The sequence below is a fragment of the Lontra canadensis genome, unplaced genomic scaffold, assembly GCF_010015895.1.
Source record: "Lontra canadensis isolate GAN:19392208 unplaced genomic scaffold, GSC_riverotter_1.0 scaffold116, whole genome shotgun sequence".
In the NCBI taxonomy this organism is placed as follows: Eukaryota; Metazoa; Chordata; class Mammalia; order Carnivora; family Mustelidae; genus Lontra; species Lontra canadensis.
Genome location: NW_022631110.1, coordinates 2,874,477 through 2,886,599, shown reverse-complemented (window position 1 = coordinate 2,886,599; position 12,123 = coordinate 2,874,477). Strand labels below are relative to the sequence as shown.

Sequence of the window (12,123 nt, the reverse complement as noted above, 5' to 3'; positions counted from 1 at the left end):
CCTTTGCTTGTGCTCATGCTTTCCCAGGTTCTGTCATGTAGACGCGGACTTTCTTGCATCAGGGAGTGAGGCACGAGGGTCTTGGGCCCTGCGTCTGTAGCTAAGTTCCTACTGTATGTCCTTGCGGCGGGAGGCCACCCCTCACTTCCTAGCACCTCTCCCCGGGAGTCACCCTGCCAATTTAGAGATGTAAGTGAACAGTGAGACGCGCTCCAACACTGGGAATCATCACAGTGTGAAAAATGACGTGTCCGAGTATTGAAACCGCAGGTTAGAATCACCGAGGAGCAGCCCCGTTCAGCCCTGAACTGGTAGTGAGGGCATCCCGAGCAGGGAGACCCGCCACAGTGGCCTTTGTCACCACCTCCCCCAGGCCCACCTGCCTCTACGTGCCACCAGCCCTGTGTCAGAGACACTTAAAAGGTGTGTATTTGTAGGAGAAGAAGCTTCTGAAAGTTTGATGAACCTCAGCCCTTTCGACATGAAAAGCCTCCTGCACCATATTCTCAGTGGAAAAGAGTTTGGCGTCGAGAGAAGCAGTAAGTAAATGCTCAGTTCACCATTTTGGGGGACCCGAGGGGGCCGGGCTGGCGGGCCCAGGGGCTCCTGAAACTGTGGTTGTAGACAGAACCTACAAGGGTCAGATTCCTACTTTACGGGGAGGTACAGTCCTAGGTTCCAGATTTCAGCTTGTCGGCCTCTATGACCTCTCACCGACCTGCTGCTAGTGCTGTTGTCTCGTGTGGGTGTGGCATGCGCCCTGGCCTGCCCCCTCCCTCCCTCCGCTGTCACTGTGCACATGTGTGAGGAGGGGGTGAGGTGACCCTCCCCTTGGTTTGGCTCGAAGCACTCTCAAGCAGACCCCCACTACCGTTCAGGGGAGCAGAGCCCTCCACTTCTAGCACCTTCTTGCTGAGGTTACTTCTCTCCATTTTGCTCACTCCATTCTGATCTGTACCAGAACCTTGTTTGCTGTGCTAGGAAGTATAATTGCCTGAGTCCTGGTGGAATTCTGTTCTCAAATGCTCCCTAATTATAATTGAAGTAATTATCATTTCTCCCCCTCATAATAAAGCAAAATGATTTGCAGACACATTGGCAAATTTATTTCATCAAGCCAAAGAAATGCCGTGTGGGCTGTCATTCTTTTTATTTAATAAGAAGGACATCGGGTACTTCATATTTTTTCCCCAGAGTGCACACCAGCCAGCAAACAAAGACGGCATCGTGCAATCAGATGTGTTTTGGTCTCTTTTCTCCTTTCCTGAAGGAGGAGTGCTTGAGATCCTTTTCCAAAAGTAATTTTCAGTTCTATTCAAATGCACAGTCCTTGAAATGTAAATATGCAAGATAAATATTTTATGTGTTCCTGCTCATGAAAATAATATATGGGGTTTGACACAGATAATTACGAAAACTTTGGTATTAGATCTAAAGCTATAGATGCTTACAAAATTGAGAACAGAGTAATGTCACTTGAAAGCTATAAATACGTCTAATTGCAAGCAAGGCTAATTGCCGTCTTTTTACACATAACATCATTTGTTAATTGTCTTCTGTCATTGTTCAATTTTTGTAAGTTAGGAAACTCAAACAGTCTCAGAATTTTGGTTAAAGCCTGAGATGTTGGAGATATCTCCAGCTCTGCCCACCCTATACAGGCCCTGCTGTAGCTTCTGGCTTCTGTGCTCTACCTTCCTGGTGTCCTTCCTCCCTGCTGTCCTTTAAATGTCGGTATCTGCTGGCTCCTTAGTCATCTACACTGTCCTAGACGGCACCCTTCACTCTGTGGCTTCAGTGGGCACCAGGTGGGAAGGCTGGGCGCTCAGGGGAAGCCGCTCTGAGGACGTGACCGTTGAGCTGGGTTTGTAGAGGAGCAGGTGGGATGGGAGGGGGCAGCACGTGCAAACGTGCAGCACCTTGTGGCTGGCCAGGAGTGCGGAGCTGGGGGGTGGGGGGCAGGTGGGACCAGCCCCGTGTAGCTGACCAGGAGTGCAGGGCTCGGGGCACTGGGGCGGGGGTGGCAGGTGGGACTCGGCAGGAGGGCTTCATCCTGAAGGCAGAGGTAGGCCTGGAAGGACTCCGAGTGTGTAGGACATGATCACACCTGCCTTCAGAATGATTGCTGCGGCCCAAGCACTGGGAAGTGGTACGCGGGGAGGGGCGGGGCGCACATAGCCCTGAGTCCAGAGGCTGCCACAGCAGGTTGAAAGGGAGGTGACTGATTGGAGCCACCCCGCCCCTCATGTGCCGGCAGGAGTGTGCCGGGCCTGGGGCAGCCAGGTCTCCTCCGCCTGCAGCCCTCCGTTGTCTTCTTCTCCGAGGACTTCCTCTCCAGCCCCCAAGGTCCCATAGTGGGGTGGTCTTACTTTTTCTACAAGGAAGGTGTGCTTTTGGAGAAGAAGTTAAAAAAAAAAAAAAAAAAACTAATTCATTAAAGGGTTTTATGGCCACTCTGTTTTTTTTCGTGCTGCTTAAGTGATGTGCACCTTTTCAGCCCTTGACTCCGGCACCCTTGGGGCCAGGGTCGTGTAGCAGGTGCCATGCCAGAGAGCACTGGCTGGGGCGGAGGAGGCTGTCTTCTTCTGGAGTTTTTCATCAAGTGGGAGAGCTAGAGGTGGATAAAAATAAGCACAGGGCATGTATTCCTCCCTTAGGGTGGACACTAGTAATTTCTAAGAGCCGTGTGTGTATTTCCCCTCCAGTGCGACCTATCCATTCCTCCACATCCAGCCCTGCCATCTCCATCCATGAAGTGGGACACACTGGGGTCACCAAAACCGAGAGGAGTGGCATTAACAGGCTGAGGAGCGAGATGAAACAGGTAAGACAGAACCCTTGGTGGCAGTGCTGGAAAAGAAGTGATTGTCATACATGGGTTCACCTCAGAAAGTGCTAGAAACCCAGGGCCTGCACAGTGCTCTTTGTAGAGGATATGCGATCCCTGCTGTCCTGAATCTGAACACGCTCTACCCAGATATCTAAGAATTCTGTGAACATTCCAGAAAACACCCTTACCCGTGTTGGTCTCTGTTGCCGAGAACCACACTTTCTCGGTGGAGGGCCACAGCTATTCCAAAAGTAGAGTCGTGCAAAATGTAACTGAATCATCTTGCCGTGAAATCTGTCCTTCAGATGACATAGCACGAAGAAGGTAGAAATAGAACGGGATGCTCATGCTCATGATACCTGGGTTTGCCACCATCCACTGGTGTCTCTCTTCTCGGTTCACTTTTTTTTTTTTTTTTTTTTTAAAGATTTTATTTATTTATTTGACAGAGATCACAAAGCAGGCAGAGAGGCAGGCAGAGAGAGAGGAGGAAGCAGGCTCCCCGCTGAGCAGAGAGCCCGACGCGGGGCTCGATCCCAGGACCCTGAGATCATGACCAGAGCCGAAGGCAGCGGCTTAACCCACTGAGCCACCCAGGTGCCCCTCGGTTCACTTTTTTACCTCACCAGAAATTCCTTCTTTTATTTTTTTATTTTTTATTTATTTATTTTTTTAAGATTTTATTTATTTGACAGACAGAGATCACAAGTAGGCAGAGAGGCAGAGAGAGAGAGAGGGAGGGAGGGGGAATCAGGCTCCCTGCTGAGCAGAGAGTCCGATGCGGGGCTCGATCCCAGGACCCTGGGATCATGACCTGATCCAAAGGCAGAGGCTCAACCCACTGAGCCACCTAGGTGTCCCCCAGAAATTCCTTCTGAAGTGACCCCCCAGGACCTTAAGGCCATAGCTCTTCAGTCCTCGTTTGCCAGGGACGGGGCTAGAACTTACCTGGTCTGTAAGAGGAAGCAGAGTGTCCTTCTGACCACGACCCGAGTGAGAAATGTACTCAGATTCTCTTCTCCGTGTCAGATGAGGACTCAGTAGATTGAGTCCCTGAGGCGCTCATGGGTCACACCCAGCAGCTGGGCCGGTACACTCCTGGATTTCCAAGAGGTTGATAGAAGTAGGGCATCCTTGATTTGAAACTGGCTTTTGTTTATGTCCTGACGTATTTTTACTTTCAGATGACTAGGCGATTTAGTGCTGACGACCAGGTGAAACATTGTCTTGTCCTGTCCTTCACATGTGTGCTTTGAGTGTGTTCAGATTTGTGTTCTTTCTGGCTTGAATGTGGAAAGCAAGGCCGCGAATATGGAGAGTGATTTTGCCCATCAGATCTGCTTGGGTGGAGGGGACTTCTCGGGCTGTGGCGGGCAGGCAGAGCAGGAGAGGTGGCCTTACCATAAATCCATTTACCAAGCTCTTGGGTTTAATAAGAGGCTTTGTGAGACGTGGTTCTGAGCTCTGCCTTGCCAGGAGTTTCTATGCAACAAAAGGGAAGTAGAAAAAAGTAAAACATGGTCATCGATTTTATGACTAGAAAGAATACCGCCATCCCTGTCCCCACACTGCCTGGGGGAATTTAACCCTGGAAGGAAAACAGTGTATGGATACCGTTCTTTCCAGGCACCTTTGGGACCCATTTCCTCCGCTTCCCTCCAGAAAGTCTGAAGCACATTCCCCATGATTCAGTGCCGTGTGAGCGAGCGAGCAAGCATCGAGGACTTGGAAAGTGACATGCACATTCTCCTCGTGGTCTCTGCTGTTACCTTAGGTGCTTCCCAAGTCAGGAACCCACTTTGCAGACACCTTCCCTTGCTAGCCACTCGGTGGCACCAGACCCCGACTGTGGCTCGCTGTGGGTGAATACGGCTGGCTCCCGCCTCCATTTAGTACTGTCCTTGTATCTTCTGGGACAAAATGATCGACGTTGCCAGTACAAGTTTTCTATTTGGCCGCTTACATCAAGGAAATACATTATTCTCTCTCCAAAATTTTATAGATGCCTTAACATTTTAAATTTTGACTCACTTTTGCAAGAACCCCACGGGTGCACGGTTTGTGCCCAGGCACTATCCCCATGCAAGTTAAGGATAGGTTATAGATTTTTAGATGAGGAAATATTTGTTTGGGCAAAGGTCATCAGCCTGCTCTTACCTGTTCATTTAATAAATATCGATTTAATGCCAGTAGGGCCAGATGCTAAGTGCTGGTTATGGGCAGATATTTTATTGATTTCTACAGATTTTCACAACTTTTTTTTTTTTTAAGATTTTTTTAATTGACAGAGGTCACAAGCAGGCAGAGAGGCAGACAGAGAGAGAGGGGGAAGCAGGCTCGCCGCTGAGAGCCCGATGCGGGGCTCGATCCCAGAACCCTGGGGTCATGACCTGAGCTGAAGGCAGAGGCTTAACCCACTGAGCCACCCAGGCGCCCCGATATTCACAACTCCTAAAGATTAATGCTTTGTGGCTGGGACTTTGGAAAATAAATTGTGTCCTAACTTGATAAGGCATCTCCTGCTAGGACTAGAATGGGTAACATTTCATCGTCCCGAGAAAGATAATTTCCAAAGTCCCCCGTGGCATGGAGCCCTGAGCTCTGCACGGGCTGGCATCTGGGGCTCTGGGCCTGGACGGTGAGTGGAAACTTCTGCCTGCCCGCCTGCCTCCTCTGCGCCTTCTTTCCGCGGGGGTTCTTGGTGGTGTTCTGTGTTCCTCCTGTCTGCTTGTGTCCTTCGGTGTCACTGCACACGACTGAGTGGACTCTCTTTGTTTTATAGCTGTTTTCTGTGAGCCAGGCCCTGTCCAGCAGAGCGCATTCCTCCAAGTGCGCGGTAAACCACGCATCCCGACTGTCCTCCTCACCGCCTCTGCGTTCGTGGTGTCTGAATGCTCTTGTTGTCCTTCTCGTGCACCCACCTCATCCCTAACTCCCACAGCTTTGAACAGGTTTAAGAGTTTTCATTTGAATGTCATTATGAAGAGGGTCTAGAAGGAAAGCCGAGAAGTTCTTGATTTGAGCTTTGTCCAGGAGCTTCTGGAACCTTCGGGGTACTAGTTCAATGCCTTTCTTCTGAGCTGTGGTGGTGAGCCAGGGCCTACACGTGTTGATGAGCACCTTGTACTTACAACACCCTGGCTTAGCCTGAGGAGTAGGAAATATTCTAATTGCAGAAGCGAGTCTTAATCTTCCTCTTGAAACTAGAAGGAGAAAACCAGCTGAGTCATTGATGAGTGTGGCTGTAATTACTTTTATTTGTATCTAATTGTTGCCGTATTTAAATGGCACTAATGAGCCCCATGGAATAACCCAGCCTCACAGCCTTTTCAAAATAAGATCCGATGAAGTCAGAATGAGTACATAGGGAAAACTGCCCCCTGGCCTGCTAGCATGCTCGCCATTTGGATTTCATTTTTAAACCTTTAACTTCGAGGTTGTGCATTGAGAAATGAAGGTACCAGCTAGGTCAGAGCAAGATAACACAGGAGGATGACAGTTAATCTCTGCTGCCCTGTAGATGGGCAAGTAAGACCCCATCCCCTGGCAGAAAGCAGGCTGTGAGCCTTGCCATGCTCCCCCCCCCCCGACCCCCCGCCTCCCTTCCCCCCCACCCCCAAGCCAGCACAGAAAGCCCCAGCTTCAGGCCCCTACTGGGTGCCTCCGGGCGCTGCATCTGCAGGCGTGGGCGGGCCTGCTGGCTCCTGAGGCCAGAAGCGGAAGTGCTGGCCCTGCCCCAGCGCTTGGCTCCCGAAGGCCAGAATAAGGCCAGCCTCCGGCGAGGAGGAGGGAATGGGAGGACATGCTCTCTCTGCTTTAGCAAAGCCCGGGTTCTGGCTCGGCGGCTGCCATGCTCCCCGGTTAGGGTAGAGCCCCGGGCCAAGAGCAGGCAAACAAAGGGATTCAAAGGGATGGGGTGGGGGTTGGGGGGAGAATATACCGTCATCTCAGAGGCCTCGCTACTAAATACGGATTCCCAGCCTTTACTCTTTCTCTTTGCCTCCAAAGCCACCCCTCTCCCCCTTCCCCCGTATGCTGTGTTGCCTTGTCTGCGGCACCTGCAGGACAGGGAGATGACCACTGCCTCTGTGGGGCACTGTGCACGTAAAGTGGCCACTTTTGGCCTTTACTGGCCTGGGCTCGCTCTCGCCTCCCTCGTGCAGTGATGCCAGAGGGCCTTGGCAGGGACAGCTGAGTCCCGTGTGCCCTTACCTCAAGACAGGTGCGCTTTCAGGGTTTTCTGTGTCTTCCTGCAGTGAGTGCTCACGGCTCCCCGCAGCAGGTGTGACTGTGACCCATTGGACAGGGGAGGCCAAGGCCCAGAGCGACTGGGTGGATGCAGCAGCATTGACTTGGGAGTCACAGTCTGACCCCAGGGGGTACACTCTGGCCTGCTTGGCCTCCCCGTGGTCAGGTCAGGGTCCTTTGGTGTTGTACCACCTCTCAGGGGCTGGGAGGAATTCACGAAAGGAGATCAGTAGCCAGCCTGTACAGGAAAGAATGAATCCAGCTGCAGGAAATAGCCAAACAAGGAACTATGTTCCTTCGGGGCCTCTGGTCTCTGTTTTGAAGAATCAGCAGAATCTTCCCTCACGAGGGCCAGTAGTCCTGTGGGGTTCCGGCTCTGCGGATTCTGAAGGCCACGCTCCCTGTGTCTTGCAGAGGTCCAGCACCCCATCCTCGCCCACTGGCACATCATCATCAGACTCGGGCGGGCACCACATTGGCTGGGGGGAGCGCCAGGGCCAGTGGCTCCGCAGGAGAAGGCTGGACGGAGCCATCAACAGGGTCCCTGTGGGATTCTACCAGAAGGTGTGGAAGATCCTTCAGAAGGTAAGCTTGGCCACTGGACTGCATTTCACCAGCCTTGTCACTGGGGACACACCCTCCCAGGGAAACGAGGCACCCCCCCCCCCTACTTCCTTTGTGAAGTATGGTGGCCCCTGCAGAGTGAGCGGACTTGGCCCCTGAGCTTGGGGAGCCCCCAGCCTAGAGCAGGGTTCCTTCCCCTCTGACGTTTGGCTCTGTTGACATTCGGGGCCGAGTAATTCTTTTTTTGTGGGAGTTCTTTGCATCGTGGGACATTAGGCAACATCCCTGGCCTCCATGCACTGGATGCCCCCCCACACCCACCCTCCAGTTGTGACAACCAAAACTATCTCTGGACATTGCCAAGTGTCCCCTGGGCAGCAGATCGTCCCGCCTGAGAATGGCCGGCTGAAACCACAGCATGTCAGATCAGGGGGCAGTGCAAGCTCTGTGGGACCACCTTTGACCTATTTCAGGAACATAGAAAAGTCAAGATAGACAAAAATGGGATAAGGTGGGGAAGGCTTTTGATGACAACACTGTGACACAGGTGACCTGCAGTGGCACCCCCAGGCCTTAGCCTCCCACGTGTGCCTGGTGGTGGCATTGTACCATTCAGCAACGTGATACACACATCTCCTGGGGCTGCAGGGTCCCATGTCAGGCCCCGGGTGTCCTGAAGCACAAACCCACCTCCCTGGGGCTGCCTCTGTTCCTAGAGGATGGGGACCCCAGCCCCACCCCATTGCACCAGCTGCCCCCATGCCTGCGGCCAGCTGACAAGGCTGCAGTTCTTGGGCTGCCCGAGGCCATGAAAATATCAGCGGAGGTCATCAGAAGCCACAGCCTGCCCTGCACACACTGGAACACAGCGGAGGCTGCACGCGTGCGTGACCAAGGAGGGGGCAGTGGTGGAAGCCACACCCCTTTGCTCTGCACACCCTCCCCCCAGTGTCCTGCCCCAGCTCGTCTTCCCTTGCACCCAGGCACATTAAAAGTTAAAAGCTCAGTTAAAAGCTTCGGTGCAAATTAAGAACCATGGGGAGGACTGGTGTTTTGTTTTTTTCTTTTTTTAAACTATTTTTGTTAGCTCATCACACCACAGGCGAGGAGAGGAAAGTCATCCCAAATGAGCACGTGCTACAATCCCCTTCCCAAAGGCACAGCACGTTTCAGCTGCTCTGTTGCTGGGGCAGCGGCCAGTAGGGAGCTTCAGTGTCTCTGTTTCGTGGGGACGGAGGCCTTCACGGTGCTGAGCACGGGGAGGTCCGAGTGGGCCCTGTCATCAGGCAGCTGGTCCGCACACAGCAGCAACGCCCTCAGAGCCCACAAGGGCCTCGGTTTCTCCTTCCTCCACCTCTGCTCCGGAGGCGTGGGCATTTGCTGCCCCCCCTGTCCTGGGCCTGCCGACCCCTGGCATTGAGAAGGCAGCCAATTCGAATTAGACTAGAATGAACTTCCTAGAAAAGCTCTGCACTCTTCCTGGGGCATCCTACGCTTCCACCCAGACCTCTCCTGGTTCAATACCAAGACACTTTTATTATGAAAAAGCATTTTGTGTTGAGCCGGCGCTGGCTATTTCTATACGAGGGTGTGTGTGTCTGTGCACGTGCTCGAGTCTTTTGTGATTGGTGCTTATTATAGTAATCTCAAAAATAGATGCCTGCAAAGGCACAGAAGTATCACTGTGCCAGCAGGAGCCATGAAAATCTCCCTTTATATGGCCCTGAAGGGGGCCTCGCCGCCGCCAGGGCCCAGTTGCCAAGTGAAACTCGGAGCTTCCAGAGGACCCAGCAGCTCCCTGGGGCATTGTTCGTGTGCGATCTGAACGCCGCCTGCTGCTTCCCTAGAATTGCTCCATCGAAAACACAGCCTGTGGGCAGTGAGAACAAGCACTCTAAAAATAACGCGAGCAGTCTGGCGTGTGCAGCCCGCGTGTGGGTTTCCAGAGCAGAGTGACTGGAGTGTGTGTGAACGTGTGTGCACACTTACCTGGCTCTGGAGCCTGACCGAACCGTCCTGTGTTCTGCCTCCAGTGCCACGGTCTGTCCATCGATGGGTACGTGCTGCCGTCGTCAACGACGAGAGAGGTAGGATGGGGAAAGCCCGGTGCCCACCTACGGCGGGTCTCCCCGCAGTGCGCAAGGGCGTGCTTCCCACGCCACAGATCTGTCAAGAGCTTTACCTTTGCCCTTGAAAGCACCATTGAGAGCAAAGCTGTGGCCCCACACACTGCAGCCCCGTGCAACCTTCTCCAGCCCCTTCTGCCGAGAACAGTCGGCTTCCTGCTTTCCTTTCCCCTATTCATTCTTTCACAAACTGAGTTTTTACCGGGCCCGAGACCCGGTGCTATGTGCCGGCAGGAGTGAGGAGGAAGAAAGGAATGAGCAGAGGGCCCTGTCCCCTGGACGTCCCAGTCTAGTGGGGTAGGTAAATCAAGTGAGGACAAGGCCAACTCCCCCGCACCGCGAAGTTGTCGGCCTCCCGTTCCAGAGGGTTCCGGCTGCCGGCATCAAGAATGTGGCCAGAAAGGAGGCAGCATTCGGGCCGAGCCCTGGAGGCCGCGGGTGCTGCGGCCCATGCAGGGAGCAGGGCTGGCTGTCCTCCGCTCCCTCCTGACCCCTCCCTCCTATCCCTTTGGCAGATGACCCCCCAGGAGATCAAGTTTGCCGTGCACGTGGAGTCGGTGCTGAACCGCGTGCCGCAGCCCGAGTACCGACAACTGCTGGTGGAGGCCATCATGGTGCTGACGCTGCTCTCGGACACCAACGTGAACAGCATCGGGGGCGTCATCCACGTGGACCAGATCGTGCGGACGGCCAACCAGCTGTTCCTGCACGACCAGGTGGGTATGCCCAGGCCTGCCCTGTCACCTCCCCCACCAAGCCCAGGTGGGGACAGAGGCAAGGTAGCAGCCGGGCTGGTATCTGTCTCTGTCAAGGCTGAGGCTTTTGTGTCCAGTAGAAAAGAATATTCTCAAAGAAAAGGTCATCACAGATGGTGGAAAAAAAAAGGTCAACTCGTTGGTTAGAAAATGGCACAGTGGCCACTCGGGAAGTCTAAAGATCTTTGGAAGTGGAGAGACTCGTTTGGGCCTAGGTTTTGGCAAAAACATGACTTGTTATGGGTGGGACCCTGGGTAAGCCAACTACTTACCCTGCAGCCGGAGTTGAGGTGGGAGGAGCCGTCCTGTCGTTATGGAGTCAGAGACGCGCTGCAGACGAGGGCACGCGGGAGCACAGTATAGTACCCAGAGGAGAGACTGGATGTCCCTTTCTGGGCACTCGTGGCTCCTGCCCTTGGGCTTAGAGCCCTTCTCTGGGGGCTGCTGGCTTCCAGCACATACGGTCCTCCCAGGGCCAGAGAGGGAAGGAAGTCTGTTCATTCTTTGCCTCGATCTTCCTGCTGCAGATGTCGATTGGAGCCGTGGACACCCTGGACAAAGACCAAGCCACGGGCATTTGCCACTTCTTTTATGACAGTGCTCCAAGTGGGGCCTATGGGACAATGACCTACCTAACGAAGGCAGTGGCTTCTCATTTGCAGGAACTGCTGCCCAATTCAGGCTGCCAGATGCAGTAGGGTCTTGGTGCCCTGAGACTGTCGCTTGCCCCCTAGCGTCGTTGGGAACCTTCTGTTCCCCAGGGTCCCCTGTGTTGGTGCAGAAGCATGTCCCATCAGAAACCCTGGCCAGGAGGAGATGGCAGCAGTGGACCTGAAACCAGTGTCTGTCCGAGCAGGAGTCCTGTGCTCCCTCCAGGAGTGCCACAGGATTCCCGTCTAGGTTCGCTTCGCTGTAACATTTGCTGCAATATCTGGTCTCGGAGTCTGAAGAGGAATTGGAAACTGGTCCCTTTTGAGTACAGTGTGAACGGAGAAGCCAGCTTCAACTGGCTCTCGCTGAGAGTCCTGCAATCAGTCGGTGGTGCTAGTGACACATGTAAAGATGGGAAGAGCCTTCCTGCAGCAGGAACGGACCTTGACAAGGGGAGCGTCTTACCAGGATGTAGTCTGTCCACTAATCTGTAGTGGACCAAACTGTTTACCAAATAGAGCAACTCTGTCGTTCTGTGGAAGTTTGGTTTCCTTGCGCCTTGTTGCTTTCTAGGGCTCTTGCTGTTTTGTTGGCAGAGCTACCTTTGTGTGACAGCATCCGGTCTTGCCGAGATTGAGAAAACTGCTTGCAGTTAACTCTGGCTTGTGGTCTCAAGGCTTTTATCCTGGCTCCTTATGAATTAGAGATTTCTTCTGCCTTATATAGAAAAAAAAATCTCACATCTTCTAGATGTAGTGCGCGCGCGCGCACACACACACACACACACACACAGGCAGGGGAGGTGCCAACTCTCCTTATAGCTGGGCCAACTATTGTTTGGGGATCAGAGCAGGAAGTCCCTCCGGAAGGCCTGGACCCCCTACCCCCACATGCGGTGACCACCTGCGGGTGGGCGGTATCTCCTCCCGCACCTGGGGCGGGGGGTGGG

The 12,123-nt window shown here is 53.5% G+C and overlaps 1 protein-coding gene across 5 annotated transcripts in view; it reads left to right on the top strand.

The window, feature by feature from the left end:
* The window catches only part of PHKA2 (phosphorylase kinase regulatory subunit alpha 2), a 75,317-nt gene extending 63,482 nt beyond the window's left edge, over positions 1 to 11,835 (top strand). Inside the window, exons 26-33 of one of the 5 annotated variants that reach the window (XM_032840734.1) lie at positions 438 to 539; positions 2,706 to 2,824; positions 4,015 to 4,044; positions 5,613 to 5,666; positions 7,493 to 7,663; positions 9,676 to 9,729; positions 10,284 to 10,484; positions 11,285 to 11,835. In XM_032840734.1, the coding sequence (XP_032696625.1) occupies positions 438 to 539; positions 2,706 to 2,824; positions 4,015 to 4,044; positions 5,613 to 5,666; positions 7,493 to 7,663; positions 9,676 to 9,729; positions 10,284 to 10,484; positions 11,285 to 11,668 (1,115 nt within the window). In that variant the 3' untranslated portion in view covers positions 11,669 to 11,835. Of the gene's footprint in view, positions 1 to 437; positions 540 to 2,705; positions 2,825 to 4,014; positions 4,045 to 5,612; positions 5,667 to 7,492; positions 7,664 to 9,675; positions 9,730 to 10,283; positions 10,489 to 11,050 lie in introns of all 5 variants that reach the window. The other 4 variants (XM_032840737.1, XM_032840738.1, XM_032840735.1 and 1 more) reach the window with 4 other exon arrangements.
* Positions 11,836 to 12,123: the final 288 nt, after the last annotated feature.